Consider the following 19,504-nt stretch of genomic DNA (forward strand, 5'->3'; position numbering starts at 1 on the left):
AATGCATTATCGGCAACAAAAATTCTCTAGATCTTGGCTTCACCAATATTAATGACTCGTTTACAATGACCAATGACAAACCATCACGTTGGCGCTCGAGATAATACGATCGATAATAATTGGTTAAATAGTATCTCGCGAAAAAATACACCAATCAAAGCTGGTGAAACAGAACATTGTGTTTTAATGTAACCTTGTAATGTAACTATTTTAATAGTATTTAATTTTATCGAAATTTAATGAACAACATGAAAGAAATAAAATTACTGTTCCAAACAAATTACTAGTCACGTGGCTTGTAAATATTTATTAAGGCTCCGTACAAGAGGATGTTCCTATAAACATGAGAGCGCGAATGTAGCACGATGGAACTTTTGCTCATTTCGCTCGTTCAGTCAAGCTACATTTGAACGAGAGGCTTTCAGGGCGTTGGATTAGCCGCGGTGATCCTATTAGCCTAGATAAATGATACTATAGATAGGAAACTTGAACAGATTTCATGGTCATTAACAGCGCTAACTGTTGACACTTTCTCCAACTTCTATTGCTTTCCTTTTCTAGGAATTATCGGTAATACAGTGAGTTAAATTACCTTTAGCCAGTAAAAGATGCAAGCGCCATCTAGTTGTANATAATCAACTTGTATCCTACATATTTTTACCGATGAAGCCACATTTACCCCTGACGGCATAACTCTCATGTATGGTCTGACGAAAATCTTCATGAAAGTAATTTTCAGCATAGGTTTTCGGTGAACGTATGGGCGGTATCATCGATAGTTATTTAATTGGCCCTTTGATTTTGGAGAATCGACTCACAGGAGACCACTACTTATATTTTATACAAAATGAATTACAAGTACTATAGAGCCTTCTTAGAACCGAGATTAGTCAACCCAACAATGCATTATCGGCAACGAAAATTCTCTAGATCTTGGCTTCACCAATATTAATGACTCGTTTACAATGACCAATGACAAACCATCACGTTGACGCTCGAGATAATACGATCGATAATAATTGGTTGAATAGTATCTCGCGAAAAATTACACCAATTAAAGCTGGTGAAACAGAACATTGTGTTTTAATGTAACTTTGTAATGTAACTATTTTAATAGTATTTAATTTTATCGAAATTTAATGGCCAACATGAAAGAAATAAAATTACTGTTCCAAACAAATTACTAGTCACATGGCTTGTAAATATTTATTAAGGCTCTGTACAAGAGAATGTTCTTATAAACATGAGAGCGCGATGGAACTTTTGCTCATTTCGCTCGTCCAGTCAAGCTACATTTGAACGAGAGGCTTTCAGGGCGTTGGATTACCCGCGGTGATCCTATTAGTTGGCCTCCAAGATCTTCAGACCTCACAGCACTGGATTACTGTTTATAGGGCTGGTTCAAAAATGAATTGTACAAAGTTAGAGTGAGGCACTAATTCGGTCTATCATCAATATTGTAGCACTTATTAAAGAAAGACATGCAGCAAGCAGGAGAGCTACAAACGCCCTTCATAGACGAAGAAGAAAGTGTTTAGAGGTGATGTTGATGAACATTTAATCAAAGAAAGCTATGATTAATAGAATATCAATATATTAATTTTGTATTGAAATGAGAATCGCAACATAACATTTTAGTTTTTTCTTATTATTTTGACGTCCCATTTCTGGAGTTTGGTGCGATTCTTCTGGGTCACTCTGTATATACTTTAAGTAATTTCTATAGTATGTACTAAGTTAGCCAGTAATAACTCAGTTCCTTTTTATCTAGCATCACTGCAATGGAAACGAGCAATGATCCGCACAATTGTTGTGGTGCATCCGTGACATTAAAATGAGAATGACCTTGACAGATGGAAGTTGTCATTGAGAAACAGTCGAATTCAAGAATATACGTCCTTTCTTCTCAATCTTAAATGACGGCCGGCTTAACTATCTAAATCTATTTTTATTAGTTAGCAATTTATAATCCTGTAATTTCCAGTTTCATTAAATATTAATAATAAATCAATTAACCACACTTACTGATACAGTCCTCTGACTTAATACTGAGACAGAATTATGTACAATAAACAACTAAAATGATCTTCTAGTAAATCAGCCTACGCACATTAGTTTTACCTTAAAATCTAACATATTTGAATTATGTGCGCAGAAAAGATATACAGGGTGTCCCATTTTAAAGTCCCACCCCATTATTATCAATATGTGATATGTCCCCATTACTCGCTGCCTGAGTCTTCAATGCTCGACAGCAGGGCAACGGAACTTATCAAATTATCAAATTTTTCAATTGTTCGGTACGATCCAATAATCAGCATTACCGCGAGAGCGAAGAGATCGAGCGAGAACGTGCCATCGCGCAACTCCCGGGCCCCTACCGTATGTTCGAAGATGCTTGAAGATTACATGAGCAGGGAGCTGCGGCAGGAGAGGCTCGCTAGCTCATCTGCCCCTACCGATCGCGCTGCTGCCGGAAAAGAGAAAAACAGAAAATAACACAAACTTGACAAATCAAATCAACACACATGAGACCGCTAGAGTTATCTGAGGAAGAGCAACGGGGGCGTGCGTTCCCCTCGATTTTTTGGCAGCAATTTTATCCTTGTCTTGAACTGTTCCTTTCACACCTTTGATTTTATCAGGTGAAAATTGTTTTCAGCTATTCAAAATAATAGAGAAACACACGCGCCCCCTCTTCACTTTGTCCAGACGATCCTTATGTGTGTTAATCCGGAGAGTTGAAATNACTTACTGATACAGTCCTCTGACTTAATACTGAGACAGAATTATGTACAATAAACAACTAAAATGTTCTTCTAGTAAATCAGCCTACGCACATTAGTTTTACCTTAAAATCTAACATATTTGAATTATGTGCGCAGAAAAGATATATAAGGGGTAACAGAACAAATTGTTTTAAGCAAAATGTTTTATATGGACGTCCGTCATAGTTCGCTTCGTTTTCGATTTTCTAAAATATGTCTGTCTAGTTAAATAAATCAACTCTAAATCTACTCGTTCCACGAAATCAGTTTATGGGAATTTTTTGAATGAAATACAATTTTACTTCCAACGTAATGTATCAAAAGTATAAAAAATCATTGGTGTAAAAATTTTGATATTTTTTAGAAGCTATTTCCTTAGGAAATCGTATTACGTTTTTCCTATGGTTTAGAACATAATATAACTTCGATTTCGTAGATCGTTTTATTAACTGCTATATAGAAAACAAAATGCTTAGAAAGGAAGACTGGAAGTCAACTACTGTATATTAAGATATACCTAATTCACATACCAGGCAATTGCATTAAACAAATATAGCATTAAATATAGCATATAAAAACAACCTATAAATACTGTTCACCTGATGAAATATCATTCGAAGAACAAACAAGAAGACAAGATAATGGAGGTCTAAAACAACTGTAAAATCTAAAAAACATTGCAATAACAAGTGTTTATACTGCATTGCAACGTTTGGTGTTACTAGAAGCTCACACTTCAAAAACTTCACGTCTAATCATTCATCCTAAAAATAGTAATGTAAATATAGAATAAGCAATAGAATGTAAACATTTTTTTGTTTTTTTAATACTTCATGTATTAACAATTAAAGAATTCCAGGTTCCATATTCCATAAAAAAATTCATATATAAGAAGTTCTGTTCTATATTTTGACTTCCTATACAAACTGGAAAAACTATGTTATACGATGAATGTTACAAATTTATATCGATGGTACAGAACCCAATGAACTTAAAAAATTCCACAGTACGTACAAACACCAAAAACATCGTATTATAATACAACCTCCTAACTAACACAAACATATATATATCCCCAGAACAATAAGTGAATCCTGTACTTGCTTTATTGCAATTAGATCCTTACTAATCCATTTTAGTAACAACAAAATAGTGTAGCTGGTACATGGAGTAGTATTATGTGGATGTTCTGATATTACCTTATATAAGATTTTTTATTGCAGAAATTAAAAACCTTTTCAGGACCTCACCGTCTTTTACATCCTCAACGAAGCGTTTTGCAAAAAAAAAATTTACATGACTACTCTTCATTATTTTTGTTAGTTCTGTATACCCTCGAAGCCTCTTGATTAATTTTTATTACCTACGCCTACTTTCCAGAAATTCAAGTTTTTATAAAAATTATTATCAATATGTGATATGTCGCAATACAATTTAGCAAATATACCCTCACATGTAAATCTAAATTTTCTGAAAATTGATCCTGTTTCCAAAATTAAAAAAGGGTACTTTTTTCCCCATAATAAGCGATGACCTAATTTAAAAAATGAGTAAAAATAAAAAAGTTGAGAATAAAGTCACTTTCTAAAACTATCCTTTAAGCTAAATGTAGAATTTGAATAATACTGTCTACATGACCTACGCCTAAATTTAAAATATGAATAAGATAATTTCAATGACTTTTAAGATACTGCAAATATGTTATCGTCAATCCTCTTTTAGATGGGATTATTATCTATTCCTGTGTTTATAAAAAAAAATATCCTTATTTTTTGATATACTTAAAAATATTGAGAGAACCACCCTGTAGAACGTTTAAAAATATTTTGAAGGAATTGGCTTTTTACACATTTGAATAAAATAAAATATGGCGGTTTTAACAACTCAATTTTTAATATCCAATTAATTTCAAGATGTGACTACGTTGAGTAAGTACCATACTATCTAATCTCTCAAAATCAATCTAATTTGAGATAGTTCTAAACTTATGTCATAATACGATCTTCACATACCACTTCCTTCGTCTGCTAATAAATATCCCCATCCCCCACACTGTACTTTACTTCGATCTGGATTGATGAGAAGGGTGTTGGAACCAGTTCCAGCTATACATGTGATCCCACCGTTGTTAGAAGTGGCTGCAATAGATCCTTCTGTATCACTGCTTACGACATATTTCTGAGATAAATTGGGGTATCTCTCTTTTAAACCCAAGGCCAGTTCCTGATTGGTTTCTTCTTGTTCACAACCACTTAAACTTAAACCCTGTAAAAAAAATTATTAGAGAATTAAGAGGAACGAGGTGCAAATTCGGTTTATTAATAAGAACATGTTTTTCTTCATTAATATCTTTCTAAACTTTCTTTGGAGCGATTAGGAAATTTGAGTATTTCGTTGTACGCAGAGGCGTAGTTTGTCATTCATGCAAGTACCAGTTACAATTTAGTTGAGACAGTTTGCTACTTGAATGATCAATTTTATTTTATTAGCTCTAAAATTAAACTTATTTTGTAGTCTTACATTTAGTCCAGGGAACCAAGGTTTTCCCATCCGAATTCTTTCGGATAGAACCGATGGACGTGAAACTTGGACTGTAAGTAGAAAATAGCTCAAGAAATAAAAGTTATATAGTGCCGATGAACGCTTTTGCCCAGGGGGTGGAAGCAACCCCTTCTAGGGGGTGAAAAATAAAATATTGAAAATAATCGATAGGAATCGATAAAGCAATCAATTTTAAGCAAAAAGTATCTTATGAACATTTTTCGAAAAGTCAATATATTCTGAGTTATTGGTGATCGAAAATGTACATTTTATATTAAAAAAGACGTTTTTCAATAGTTTTTCTCAAATAACTCGCAAAATAGACATTCTGTGAAAAAAAAAACATCACGAAGAAAATAAAGCTTATAGAAAAAGAAAAAGATTGAGTTTTTTTCATTTGTGTAGGTGCAATAGGTGCCGAGATACGGCTGGTTGAAGATAATTACACGTCCCCCAGAAACTAAATTGGAAGCATTTAAGGTAAAATCGACGCTTTAGTACGAAAACATGTTATCTCAGATTTCGGTTGGAAAACATGCTATCTCAAATTAAGCTTGGAGAACATGCTAACTCAGATCTTTAAGTAAAAACATGCTATCTCAGTGTGATTAGAAATTTAAGTTGGCACATTGAATGAATGAAACCGTTCATCATTCATAATAAACTTATATAATAGGTATATCAAAAAGCAAGGATGTTTATGTTCAGGTACACTGTTTATTTTATTTTTTTATTCAACATTCATTCATTTTTCAATTAATTTTGTTAAGTTACTGTTATAAACGACAAAATTGTTAATTAAAAAAAATAGAATATGCAGTATGCTGCAACACGTACATTACTCGACGTTTTTTGAAATAACAAATTATAAAAAAAATAGTGTATACCTTAATCGTTAATATATAAAAATGTTTGTTATTACTAAAAATTATTCGATTTTTTTCATACAAGCTTTGATATAAAAATTAATAGCGCACTCTTACCTGATTTATAGTCACTACTNTACATTTAGTCCAGGGAACCAAGGTTTTCCCATCCGAATTCTTTCGGATAGAATCGATGGACGTGAAACTTGGACTGTAAGTAGAAAGTAGCTCAAGAAATAAAAGTTATATAGTGCCGATGAACGCTTTTGCCCAGGGGGTGGAAGCCACCCCTTCTAGGGGGTGAAAAATAAAATATTGAAAATAACCCCAGGAATCGATAAAGCAATCAATTTTAAGCAAAAAGTATCTTATGAACATTTTTCGAAAAGTCAATATATTCTGAGTTATTGGTGATTGAAAATGTACATTTTTTATTAAAAAAGACGTTTTTCAATAGTTTTTCTCAAATAACTCGCAAAATAGACATTCTGTGAAAAAAAAAAACATCACGAAGAAAATGAAGCTTATAGAAAAAAAAAGATTGAGTTTTTTTCATTTGTGTAGGTGCAATAGGTGTCGAGATACGGCTGGTTGAAGATAATTTCACGTCCCCCAGAAACTAAATTGGAAGCATTTAAGGTAAAATCGACGCTTTAGTACGAAAACATGTTATCTCAGATTTCGGTTGGAAAACATGCCATCTCAAATATCAGTTGGAAAACATGCTATCTCAAATTAAGCTTGGAGAACATGCTAACTCAGATCTTTAAGTAAAAACATGCTATCTCAGTGTGACTAGAAATTTAAGTTGGCACATTGAATGAATGAAACCGTTCATTTATAATAAACTTATATAATAGGTATATTTTTCAAAAAGCAAGGATGTTTATGTTCAGGTACACTGTTTACTTTATTTTTTTTATTCAACATTTTTCAATTAATTTTGTTAAGTTACTGTTATAAACGACAAAATTGTTAATTAAAAAAAAAAGAATATGCAGTATGCTGCAACACGTACATTACTCGACGTTTTTTGAAATAACAAATTATAAAAAAAATTGTGTATACCTTAATCGTTAATATATAAAAATGTTTGTTATTACTAAAAATTATTCGATTTTTTTCATACAAGCTTTGATATAAAAATTAATAGCGCACTCTTACCTGATTTATAGTCACTATTCTTACTTTTGTTAATAAAGTTAACATAATAACCAGAATATAAATATAATGTATAAACATTCCTTATTTTTAAAAAAATATGTTATGTAAGTTTATTATAAATGCACGGTCTCAATCATTCAATGTGTCAACTTAAATTTCCTGTCACACTGAGATAGCATGTTTTTACCTAAAGATCTGAGTTAGCATGTTTTCCAAGCTTAATTTGAGATAGCATGTTTTCCAACTGAAATTTGAGATAGCATGTTTTCCAACCGAAATCTGAGATAGCATTTTTCGTACTAAAGCGAAAAAATCTATTTTTCAAGAAAATTGCACAGAACATTTTTTAAAGTGTTTTAATGAACTTGAATTTAAGTCATTAGCATAAAAATTAACACAGTTATGGTCAAAATAAAACTGTTACTTCGCTTTTTCGGAAAAAAAAATCTAAATAATTTTTCACGAGATTTAAAATTAAAGGTAATCCTTCCACAATTTACATTTTTTATGTGCTAACATATATTATACAAGTTTAAGCCGTTTAGAATGTATATTTTTGAAAATATTACGTGTTCATTGAAAAAAAAATTAATAAAAAAAAATAATATTAAAATAACTTTAAAAATAAAAAAGATACGAAAAATATTCAAGAGTACAAAAGTTTAGATTTTTTTCACAGAATCTTTTTGTATTTTTTTGTATTTGTATATGATAAAAATAAACAGATATGTCACTGCTAGAAGTTTGCTGTTGAGGGCGAAGGTCATGTTTTTCAAACCCATTAACCTCAAAAATCTCAAAAATAACGCGTTAAAATTTTACAGTACTTTTAGCTGTCGATATTTTTCGTAAAATCGTTTTTGGATCGTCTTAATAGTTTTAAAATTAAGGAAGTTATCGTTAAAAAACCAACGTATTACCGCTTCAATTTTCGGAGCATATCAATATTTTGGTTATCCACAACGTTGGAGCATTTATAGGTATTCATAATAAAATAATATATTTGAAAATTTGAAATTATGACTTTCTGCATGAAAAAAATATTAAGAAATAATTATTTTGAATATTGCATAAATTAAAGTAAATCGTGAGAAAGAAAGCTATTACGAAAAAAAAATTATAATTAATTTTAAATAATTTAAAAACTATTTTTTTATATTTTGTCATCGATGGTGGTTTTTAAGGGTGAAAACAATGGGATAAATTATAGATTGTATAATAAAGAGGTAAAAGAATTTAATTTATCCTGTTTGCACTATCAAATCATTTCAAACTGTCAAAAACTATTTTTTTTTTAATATTTTATGAGGGATAGTTTTTTATGGGTTGAAATAATGTATTAAACTATTTATAATACCATAAACTATTGAAAAGATTTCTATCTATAATATAGTATACGCTATAAAAATATTTTAAGGTCAAAGAAACTATTAATTTTATATTTTTGTCATTAAGGGTGGTCTTTAAGGGTTGAAACTTGAAAAATAACGTAATTTATAAGCCACGATATAAAACAATATTTATTTTATATATTAAGATAAAATTTTAGTCTATATAACACCTATTTTTATATTTATTCAGTTTTTTAGCTTAAGGGGTGATTTTCATCCCCTAAAAATAAGAAGCGCATATCAAGTATATACAACTTTTCATCTACAGGGTGAAATAAGCTTAATTTCAAATTTTCATAAAAATCGGATCTATCCGAAAGTATTCGGAGGTTTTACCTTATTTATCTCTTCATTCCCTGGACTAATTTAAGCGTAGATGTTATCGCTTTGCGGGTAAGGAAGACCCTGTTTGAGCTTGACTCTAGTCTGGCACTGTAAGGAGACATGAGAGGTGTAGCATAAGTAAGAGATGGCAACATTCTGCTGGGATTGGTACGAGTATTTGAATGGGAGATCACACTGCAAATCTAATTTATATTCTTTGTTTCTCATTTTTAGGCATTTGCTATTTTTACTCAAATGACTCAATTCGTTAAACATTCATAACGCATTTCTTTGCGCGATAAATACCGATTTCTTTTGCAGTTTTAAATCCGCCATAATGGGTCCGCCATTTTGAATTTAATAAATTCCGAATTTAAAACCTTATACTCGTGATTAGCGACTTTGAAAAACACCAAGTTACAAGTTTTAGCCATAATCTTCGAATTTTGAATGCTTTTCCGATTTATACATCTGCCATATTGGATCTGCCGTCTTTTATTCTGGGATTTTCGGATTCAGACTTCAGATTCGTAATCAGCGACCCCAAAAATCTGCGGTAACAAAATTCAGGCAAAAATATTGAATAGAAAAATGTGTGACTTAAAGAGGTAAGTGGATCAATCCTTTAAGAGGTATTACACTTTTTTGGTATGTTGTCTATCAGCCTACATTTGTAAATTTGGTAGTACAAAATATAAGGCTATAGTTTTTCACATTGTTTGGCAATAACGTTCGTTATTTGATCTTAGGCATAGAGTTAAAACTCCATGGTAGGGGTGGGTGTGGATTTAATTTGGGTATATTTCTTTCTAATACACGAAATATCAATTTCAAATATTTTCTCAAAGTGCATTGTGCACAAATTGTTGTATTTCATTATAAAGCTTTACCGTATCCTCGCTATTTCACCCTATTTTGAGATGTTTTAGCGTCTTACTAAAAAATGACCCTATAAATCGATTTTTGGGCTACGAATACGGATTCAGCATCAAAAGATGTAGAAAATCTATGTACTCATGTCTCTGGTACAAAACTTTTTTTGTGGGGCTGTGTTATGGTCTCGTTTGTAGGTACGAATATTATTAAATATTTTGAACATGTAATCCGTTTCCAATAGTTGTCAAGCAACAAATCACAGAAAATAATATCCATACCGCAAAGTATAGTATATCTTACTTCTACTTTTTACCCTTACTTTAGAACATTCTGTACAGTATGTTATTACTCAAAACTTATACAAGATATCATTTACTATATACTTTTAAACACTGTCACAATAAAACAAGTCCAGTGTAAAATATAATGTATTTACTATGAAAACAGTCACTGCATATTTATTATTAGATATGTATACGACACAAGTAACGTAAAGAACCTTCTGAAAACATAATTTATTTTAAGATTAGATATACCTAATATTTATGTAATTTAAATCGTAATCAATTGATTATTTTTTGTGGGCATATCATGTAGATAATCCGGAATTATAAATTTTATTATTCTAATATTAACTTCAATTAAACTAGATTATTAGGTTATATGAGTAAATTGCAATTGTCGGTAATCCATAACTGATAACTTGGCACAATTTATGACACAAGTTCAACGGAATTGTTTATTAACAGTTGAAACTGCATATTGCAAATTATTTTTATGAGCGGAATAAAATAAATGAATATTATGAAGTGCAATATCACAATACTTTTTTAAGGGTAACAAAGTATTTATGAAAAATTAAAAAATGATGGAGATATGCGAATGTAGAATTTTTTACATAAGTATTAATTTGAAATGCTATATTGTTAATGTAAAATATTGTAATATAATGATTCCCTCGAACAATGTCAATGAAATGAAATATTTTTTTAATCTCAGAAAAAGATATTTCCCGTAACATGGATTCGATTCCTAGAAATATAGGACTATAAGACCTTTCACTGCCTTTACAGTTACTAAGTTTTTGTTTAGCACATCTCCCAGTGTGGTCAGGGGGCTCTGAGTAAATGGACTGATTCGGAACATAGGAAATACTGGGCGTCAAGACCAGGGCAAAGCCATGCGAAGGAACTGCCTAATAATGTTGCGGTGCTATAAGACTAGACCTAACCACAGGTTAAGAAGTTTTTGCTAAGGTTAGGCCATTAACATACTAATAAAATATTTTATTTGTTGAAGTTAGTTTTGGTATTCTTTAGGTTGATTCACTTGTATTAATAATGATTAAATTAAAATTGATATGGAAATATGGAATCAAATAGATGAGTTATTGTAAAATTAAATTATTGCAAAAACAACGGTATATGTTTGATTTTTGTGACTTTAACAGAACAGGGGCCACAATGTCATAGAAAGTAATCATAGTAATAGTTAATACTATGTTGAGATAGTTTTCTTAGTCCATTATAAACGTTTCGGTGACACTTTCACAAACATTAAAGAATAATACCTAAATCATTATATATTAATTTTAAATTTATACCAGGCCATGTAGTGGTGTATTTATTGGTATTTCAGCTGCAACTTTTGTCCGTTCTATTAATTCCGCTATTCTTTTTTGACATTCCTTCATACCCACTAAATGATGATTTGTTGCCAGTCCTGAAGCACTTGCCATTATACTCCCAGCCGAATTCATTATGACAGCGTGGGAATGGGTAGCACCCCTGAAAATAATTACAGAAATTGATGACTATTTTGTTAATAATGTATGTAATGTGGAGTGCATAAATTAGAAAAAAATTACCAAGTTTAAACCATTACTGTTTAATTACAATTTATAGAGGAGAAATATTTTTGATTTAGTGAATAGAAGTGAGATTTTTCCTACAACAGTAAATTGTCAGTAATTCAATAAAACTATAAGGAGTATTACCACATTTGGTAAACAAGAAGGGAAAGGAAATCAAGCATTAAGATCGTATTGGAAGTAGTTTAATTGAACAGTAGAAATTAGAAAAATGTTAGGAAATTGAACTGTACTGTCTTCAGATGGGTCAATATAATGCTAGCAATAAGAAATCGCAATACTGTGCATAAAAAAACATACTTTTAAATGGACCATTTTCACCATAACTAACCACTAAACAGTATGATGACGAAATGCGTTCTACTGGTATTGCTTTTTTTAGGAGCGTAGAAGGAAGTTTATAATCATTTGATAAGATTTTGACAGTTTTAAGGAAGAGGAGCAACTGGTAGTAGGTAAATAATTCTGCGTTAACACATATTTATATTATTGTCTTATTTTTAGATATTAGAAAGTACATTAACGTATCAAATAATAAAAAGTGATATCCTTTTTTACGGTAAGTTTTAGCATTATACAGGGTGGATACTTTAACCGGAATAAATTTGTTACCGGGGAGCTGAATAATTTTTCCAAAAATTCCCGAGACAAGTCAGCGTTTGAATGTATTTACCCACCTTTTTCAAGTAATATACAAAATATAGCTCTTCAAGGGGATATCGACTTATTGTCAGCTATAAAGTGATTCCGCTGACAAAAGCTTAAAAAGAAGTCATTAAGAGGAAACAATTTATGTAGATACCAAGTTAGCAGGATTTAAAAATTAGTTTACAGTTTATATGGGGCGTATCAGCAGAGAAATATAAAGATCCGGTTCGTAAAAATAAACCAAAAAAAAACAATTTTTTCCCAAAACGATTTCTAAGAGTTGTATGATGATTCAAAGATAGGATATGAGGCACATCTGATAAGCAGTTACTCAAGAATACAGTAATTTTTAATTTGGCGCAATATAGTTCACTACCTATATGTAGAACTTTAATTACACTACAGGTGTAAGAATTTAAAAAGAGGTTTGGATAAAATATTTCTAACTAAACTCCTTGTCTTTTGATATTTATCGACAACATGAACCGTTTACAAATGAAAGTCCAAAAAGAAAATAAAAATCAGTATAGGTAATTTAAATCATTTCAGGCAAGTTGGACTGAACACCTGAACCTAACTGAAATAGTTAAAAAAAGAGAATATAATAATTGGCTATTCTCTATAGTTCTCTTGTGCATGGAACGTTCTTGTCATGTTTGGAGTTTCATAAAAATTTGGATGGAAATGGTTTATCCAAATTCTCTCCAATGTTAGTTTTCTTTTATGCTACTGGTAAGATTTTGTTCACATTTTTCACGTAGGAAACTAACACACTCTAAGAGAACTATTATACGAAGTTTGCAGTTTGTTCTGGACTAATTAGTTAAAAACTGCGTTTTCCTTCTCATATCTGAAAGATTGTATTTCTCTCAGCAGTCATTTTGATGTTCCCTTTATTTTATGATAGTTTATTGCAATATCGGAGGTACATTGAACAGAAACAACCAGCTCAAATCATTTAACATTACTTTACTAGCTTGAGAGTAAACTAGATCTTACACAATTGCTCCTCCCCATAATTATTTTTGATATTTAACATTTGTTTACTAGCTTCAGGGCAAACTCATCAACTATACTTCACTTCACTTAATTTTTTTAACACTAAATTTTGTGGCTAATTTGCAAGTACTGGTACTAGGATCCTATTACAGGGCGTTTGAAATTTCTGACTCCTAATTTCTCATTCTGTGAATTTGTTCCCGTCCAACATAAGCGTATTGGCGTTCAAATTTACCATAATCTCTTAAATATTGAACCAATCTCGCAAACATATTCTTATTCGATACTTATAAGTCGGTGTAATCTATTTGATATCATCTTCTTTGCTCCTGACAAAAAGTAGGATCCAACCATAATTCTTTCTTAATTCGTAGATATACATATTTTTCATAACGTACAAAAACTTGAAATTAAAACACAAAATTACACTATCGTCACTGTACACTGAAATAAATAACTTAGATAAGATTATACACTTACACCACACAAAGGTACTTTATGAACACTCCGAACTATCCCGAACCGACAAAGTCGAAGACTAAATAAAAATGTAGCCAAATGAAACAGTGCAGTATTCGGCCATTTGTTTACTGTTCGATGTCGACATTAGCATAAAAATAATATGGTGACTTAAAAACACGTCGTTGAAAAATTAAATCAATTAGTAAAGTATATCTGTACCAGTATTAGTTAATGTTTGATTAATCATGTTAAAATTTTAATTTTTTTTTAGAAACGATATGTTTCTTTAATGTTCAGCGTTTCGATCAGTGATATCAAAAAAATATGTTGACTTTAAAGTAACACGTAGCTAAGTTATATAAATATAAATTACTTACTAATTTCACCAAATTATTTTTCATTGTCATTTCCCATAATGTATATTGATTTAAAAACAATTGGCAACGTTGATAGTGCGCTAATACGCAAATTACACAAGAATTAAAGTGTATTTTAAAAAACTAATTATAACTCGACTATTTAATTGACTAAAAAAATAATTTCATATTCGTATTCAGGGGAACAGTAGGTACGTGTTACCCCTAAAAAACTGACCCCTACTTAAAGTTATACCCTGTATAAACAAATCATTCTGTTTATAAATTCATGAAATTTGTGAAAAAGGGCTTTTAAGTGAAATCGATTAAGGTTACGTATTATACTTTAAAAAAGTCTCTAAGATTAAGGTTACCTATTATACTTTAAAAACGTCTGTAGTGATTTTTTCTAAAATCGGTTAAAAAATTTGCAGTAGGCCATGAATTGCCGCCAACTGGATCATTGTATTGATTTAGCAGGTACCTATACCTGCGAGTTAACTGCACATCTTTATGTACAATGATTTCCAAATAGGCATGCATCAGCACTTGTAAACAGAGACAGAGTTATCGATTCCAGAAAAGTTTTCATCATATTGTATCGTATCACGTGGTAAAAAATATATTCTGTTTGAAAAAAATATATATTTTTGTCAATTGAGTTCACAAATTTCGATTTTTTATTCTACAAGTATCCTATCCAAATTTTTAAACATCCTATATAAGAGTGCCATGCGCGCACTAATTGTGAGTATACATTTTTACTGTAGGATTTTCTCAGTTTATTTCTTTAAGGAAAATGTTTAATAATACAAAAAAGGATAAAACATGTTGAAAAATATACCCTAAGCTTATGGTTTTTATGCTCTCATAACTATAAGAGATAAACCCATTAAAGCTTATATTACTGTAATCCTGATAAAGTGTTCCAACAGAACATTACATAGGGTGTCTCATTTAAACATTCTTATGTTTGGGCTATATTTTTCAATGAGATGAATAATATTTTTAATATCTACATAATTTTTTTTAGAATAGTAGTTAATAAGTTAATAACCGAGAAATCCCTACAGTTAAAACACAATAGATGGCGCTGGATATATACATTTATTTAAGTATTTGTACAAGTCACAACTATAAAATAGCATTATTATTTGTACAGATAACAAACGAGCAACACATCAAAAAATAAATAAGTCTTCTGGAAGGTGTTCAAAGAGAAAAACATATTTTCAATTTGAAATGACAAATGACATGTTTTTATTAAAAAATATATTAGCAAAATTTGAAAAACGACGAATGAACTTAAAATTGGTACCTCTCAATATATGGATATTTAAAAATAGACAAATAATGTAGTCAATACTTTTAGGCAGTCACCAGTAAAATATGCAGATTTCCGCCATAAAAGTAGAATCATTTGCTAAAATATGTTAATAAAAATATAAAGAATCGGATTTTTATCTTGTGGTATTGTTAATAATTTTTAATACACAGATAGGATGTGGGTAAGCTCGTTTATATTTTAAGATCTGATAAAGTAGATATGTGACGCATAAAATGATGATTGAACTAAATCTGTTTGAATATCTACAATTAGGTAGGATTAAAAAAACCCAAGTGTTTAATTCATCGATCAAAGCATATCATGACTGTCTTGTTGTAAATAAAATATGTATATTCATTAAATGCGAAACCAGAATAATTACAGACAATAGAAGTCAATTGAAATTTATTACAATTATTCGTCATTCTAAAATTCATTACGACAAAGAAATATTTTTGTATAACCGTTACTTAAAGTACCACATTTATTTAAAGTTCCCAATAGAGACTATAGTAGGTAATTTATTTTCATATTTTATTATACCAAAACCTGTAATAGTGAAACGACGTATCAATATTTTTATCTTTTGTGCATGAGATGATGACGTATTATCCAGTACAGTCGTGCAGTTTATCAGTAATAACTAATAAGTATTAAAAATAAGTGTGTTAGTGTTAGTTTCATAAAACGTATCCCTGGGCTATATTTATATTTATACAAGTTAAAATTTACATTAGAAGTAAAAATATAGTTACATAGATTTAATTTAAATAAAGTCAACAACTGCATTATTTGTTTTTTATTGCAACAATTACATTTACTTTAACCTTTCTCTTAACAAAAAACTTTCTAATTCTCGGACTATGACACTTTCAAATTCATGCCACAAATATTTTATAATATCGGACTCCGTATATCCTCCCCGATAAGGGTTATTATTATTTTTTTTGTTAATTGTGTTTGCAAACTATGTAGGAGGTAGGTAAACATTTTTTGATCAAAAAATTCCAAGGTTAATTAAATATATGTAAATTTGCTTCATTGTTAAATAGTAGTAGATACTGTTAAATAATTGGAAATAATAATTAGAAATAATAATGAGGAACTGAATTAACTACTTATATTACTGACGTTACTTTCTAGAGTACCTACGTGATAAATATAACGCAGATAGAGAGCATAATGTATGTATGTAACGCCATGTGAAGGCTCGTCCAAAGATTTGTAGTCTCTACAGTTCTACAAAAATTATTACCTAAATAATATTTTCCTTAAGCAATATTTGCAATATATTATAATTACAATAAAAACTGATTCAAGAAATGATTTATATTAAAAAAAAAAAAATAAAATCGGTGTCGATAATAAAACTGATATAAAATTTTAAGCCAAATATGACACAATTTAATTAAATAAATGCAATTAGGTATTTCTAAATTTGTTAATAAAATTGTTCATACACTATTTTCTTGGCTGATCCATTCAATTCTTAAATTTATGATTTCTTTACATGCTTCTTTCTGATTTCCGATAAATCTTCTAGATGTCTCTTGTAGGTATTTCATTTTATTTTAATTCTACAAAAGTTGACACTATTCGTACAATCTGATTGAATCGTCGTTTTTGTTTTCATTCGATATCAGTACATCTACACGTTATTATGGTGATTCTCAAAATTAATGTTATTCACACATTTTAAGTTATGATTAAGGCACGACATATCAGTTTGAAAGCAGGGGCGTCCGCGTATGGATTACCTAATGCGTTTATAATAAATAATTTTATAATATTGTGGAATGCTTACACGGTTCATATTAAAAATCTGGATGAGCTCTGTCAAATATCTGAAACATTACATATGTCTCCCCAGTAGATTCTTTAAGCGATGTCCGCAACAGAGAAAAAATATTCTTATATATGAAAACGATTGTCCGACAACTAATGACGTTATAGGTACATATTTGAAGTAATCTCTAAAAGCAGTTAATGAATCCATGGGAGAGTTATTGCACGAAGGTGTCTTAATCTGGAGAAATCATTGTCAAACTTTCTTTGACGTAAACACTTTTCTCGTCACTTATACAGCACTCATATAACATACAAGGCATATATCACTTTGTATGTCATCTACTATTTGCACTGCTTCGATACTGATCTAATGATAATTATTTTGTAAGTTTTTTTTATAGCATCCGCAATTGGAATGTAATTGTTGTAAATATTTTCCAACTTTGCATCAACTCGACTGTCTTGAAATTTTATTTAGCTCTTTCGAATAGCAGCGGATTAATTGGCATTGAATTGTAAAGTTACAGATTTTGTTTTTTGAAAATGTTTAAAATAATGAAATGATGCTTCTAACCATGTCCCCCATCGTGTAAAAATGGATTGTGCAGATTCTGGAATGCCAGGACACTGTTGGTGGAATTGACGAATACATTTCGGGGATTTGAGAAACACTGCCTTAGTAGCCCAGTCGGGTTGTCATTTAACCGGGAAAAAATTAGGGACCACAATTTTATTGTTCTAACCTTTAGGGGGAGTCAATAGTAGTGTAAATTCAGAATCGCGACTGAATTCCACCCCTACGTCAGCCGCCATCTTGAATTTAAGGAAACATCGTTTTTGCTCAATATCTCGGCCATTTTCAACTTTACAACAAAAATGGTAAGAACTTAAGTTGTTGCAAATGCGATTTCCTACAACTTCTTTTATTACAAATTTTATCGTGCGGTCAATATTTTTCAAGTTAAGGGAGAAAATAGTGACAAAGTATAATTATTGAATTATCTCGTTTGTTATTGACTTTACGACATAAATATACATAAACAAAGTTGGAAAGAATTATATTTTCTACAATTTTGATCTCTTTGATTTTTTCGCTACTACCAAAATTTAAGGTCCTTAAATCTTAAAAATAAAAGCTATTTCTTGAAATATTCTACTGACAAGCAACTTTGATCAAATTTGGTCTATTATTATACAAGGTGTCCCGTTCATGTTTCAAAAAAACTTGTGTGCAAGTTCCTCATGGAAAAATAATAGGGGTAGTTAATGTAAATTTTTTTTCTTAGACGCCCTGTTTTCGAGATACAGTGTGTTGAAGTTGTTTCTTTCCAAATGGTTTTCCTCAATTATCTTTAAATCGGCTAAAAATAAAAATGTCAAAATTTGTACACGAACAAACATCAACAGTGCGTTAAAAATAATGTGCAAACGGTTTCTTTTTGAAAAACAGTGCCGCCGATACAAGTAACTGGAGGAGTACAATCGAAAAAAAATATGTTAAAAGTCAAAATTTATTACATTTCTAAACCGTTCTGTAATCTCTAAAGCATACTACAAAAAAAAAGGTATACTTGTCATTTTTCTCGAAAATAGTACATGTTAGCGAATAAGAAGGCGGCCCTGCCAGATGCCCGGATGATCGGAAAATTTTGTAACGTAATGTGCCACGAACAAATCGTCAGCTGAAGCCAACAGCGTTGCCAAGTTCACATCACAATCTGTGGTTCACATTTACTTAATCCGCTTTAGTATACGGATACAAATGTACGAAACCAATAAAATGCAAGTAAATAAAGGATCATGTTGCATTTTATTATAAATAATTTTAATAATTGTATAAACTTAGTGCAAAATGTTTTAACAAGACCGACTTCTCGAAGTCAACTTCCGTTAAAAGAAAATAAATAAAGCAGAGGTTAGTAAGCACACCGTATTTTTATCAAATAAAAAAAGTCGGCACAGTAAATATCCGAATATATAAAATATACTACACACGGTTACAAAACCATTACGAATTTAAAGCGTTTATTCAAATCTACCACCCTCAAATCTCCCGCATTTTTTTCCGCAAAGGAGTGATCATCACATCATAAAGATAGAAAGGGGATGTGGATTGGAAAGACA

General features: G+C 30.6%; 1 protein-coding gene across 1 annotated transcript in view; it reads right to left on the minus strand.

Moving 5' to 3' along the window:
- Positions 1-19,504, minus strand: part of LOC108906028 (N-acetyl-D-glucosamine kinase) — a 50,648-nt gene that overhangs the window by 16,253 nt on the left and 14,891 nt on the right. Inside the window, exons 2-3 of the mRNA XM_018709170.1 lie at positions 11,534-11,717; positions 4,781-5,033 (exon numbers count right to left, since the gene is read on the minus strand). Coding sequence (XP_018564686.1) covers positions 4,781-5,033; positions 11,534-11,717 — 437 coding nt within the window. The remainder of the gene's footprint in view (positions 1-4,780; positions 5,034-11,533; positions 11,718-19,504) is intronic.

Source organism: Anoplophora glabripennis, unplaced genomic scaffold (genome assembly GCF_000390285.2).
Source record: "Anoplophora glabripennis isolate ALB-LARVAE unplaced genomic scaffold, Agla_2.0 scaffold209, whole genome shotgun sequence".
Lineage (NCBI taxonomy): Eukaryota > Metazoa > Arthropoda > Insecta > Coleoptera > Cerambycidae > Anoplophora > Anoplophora glabripennis.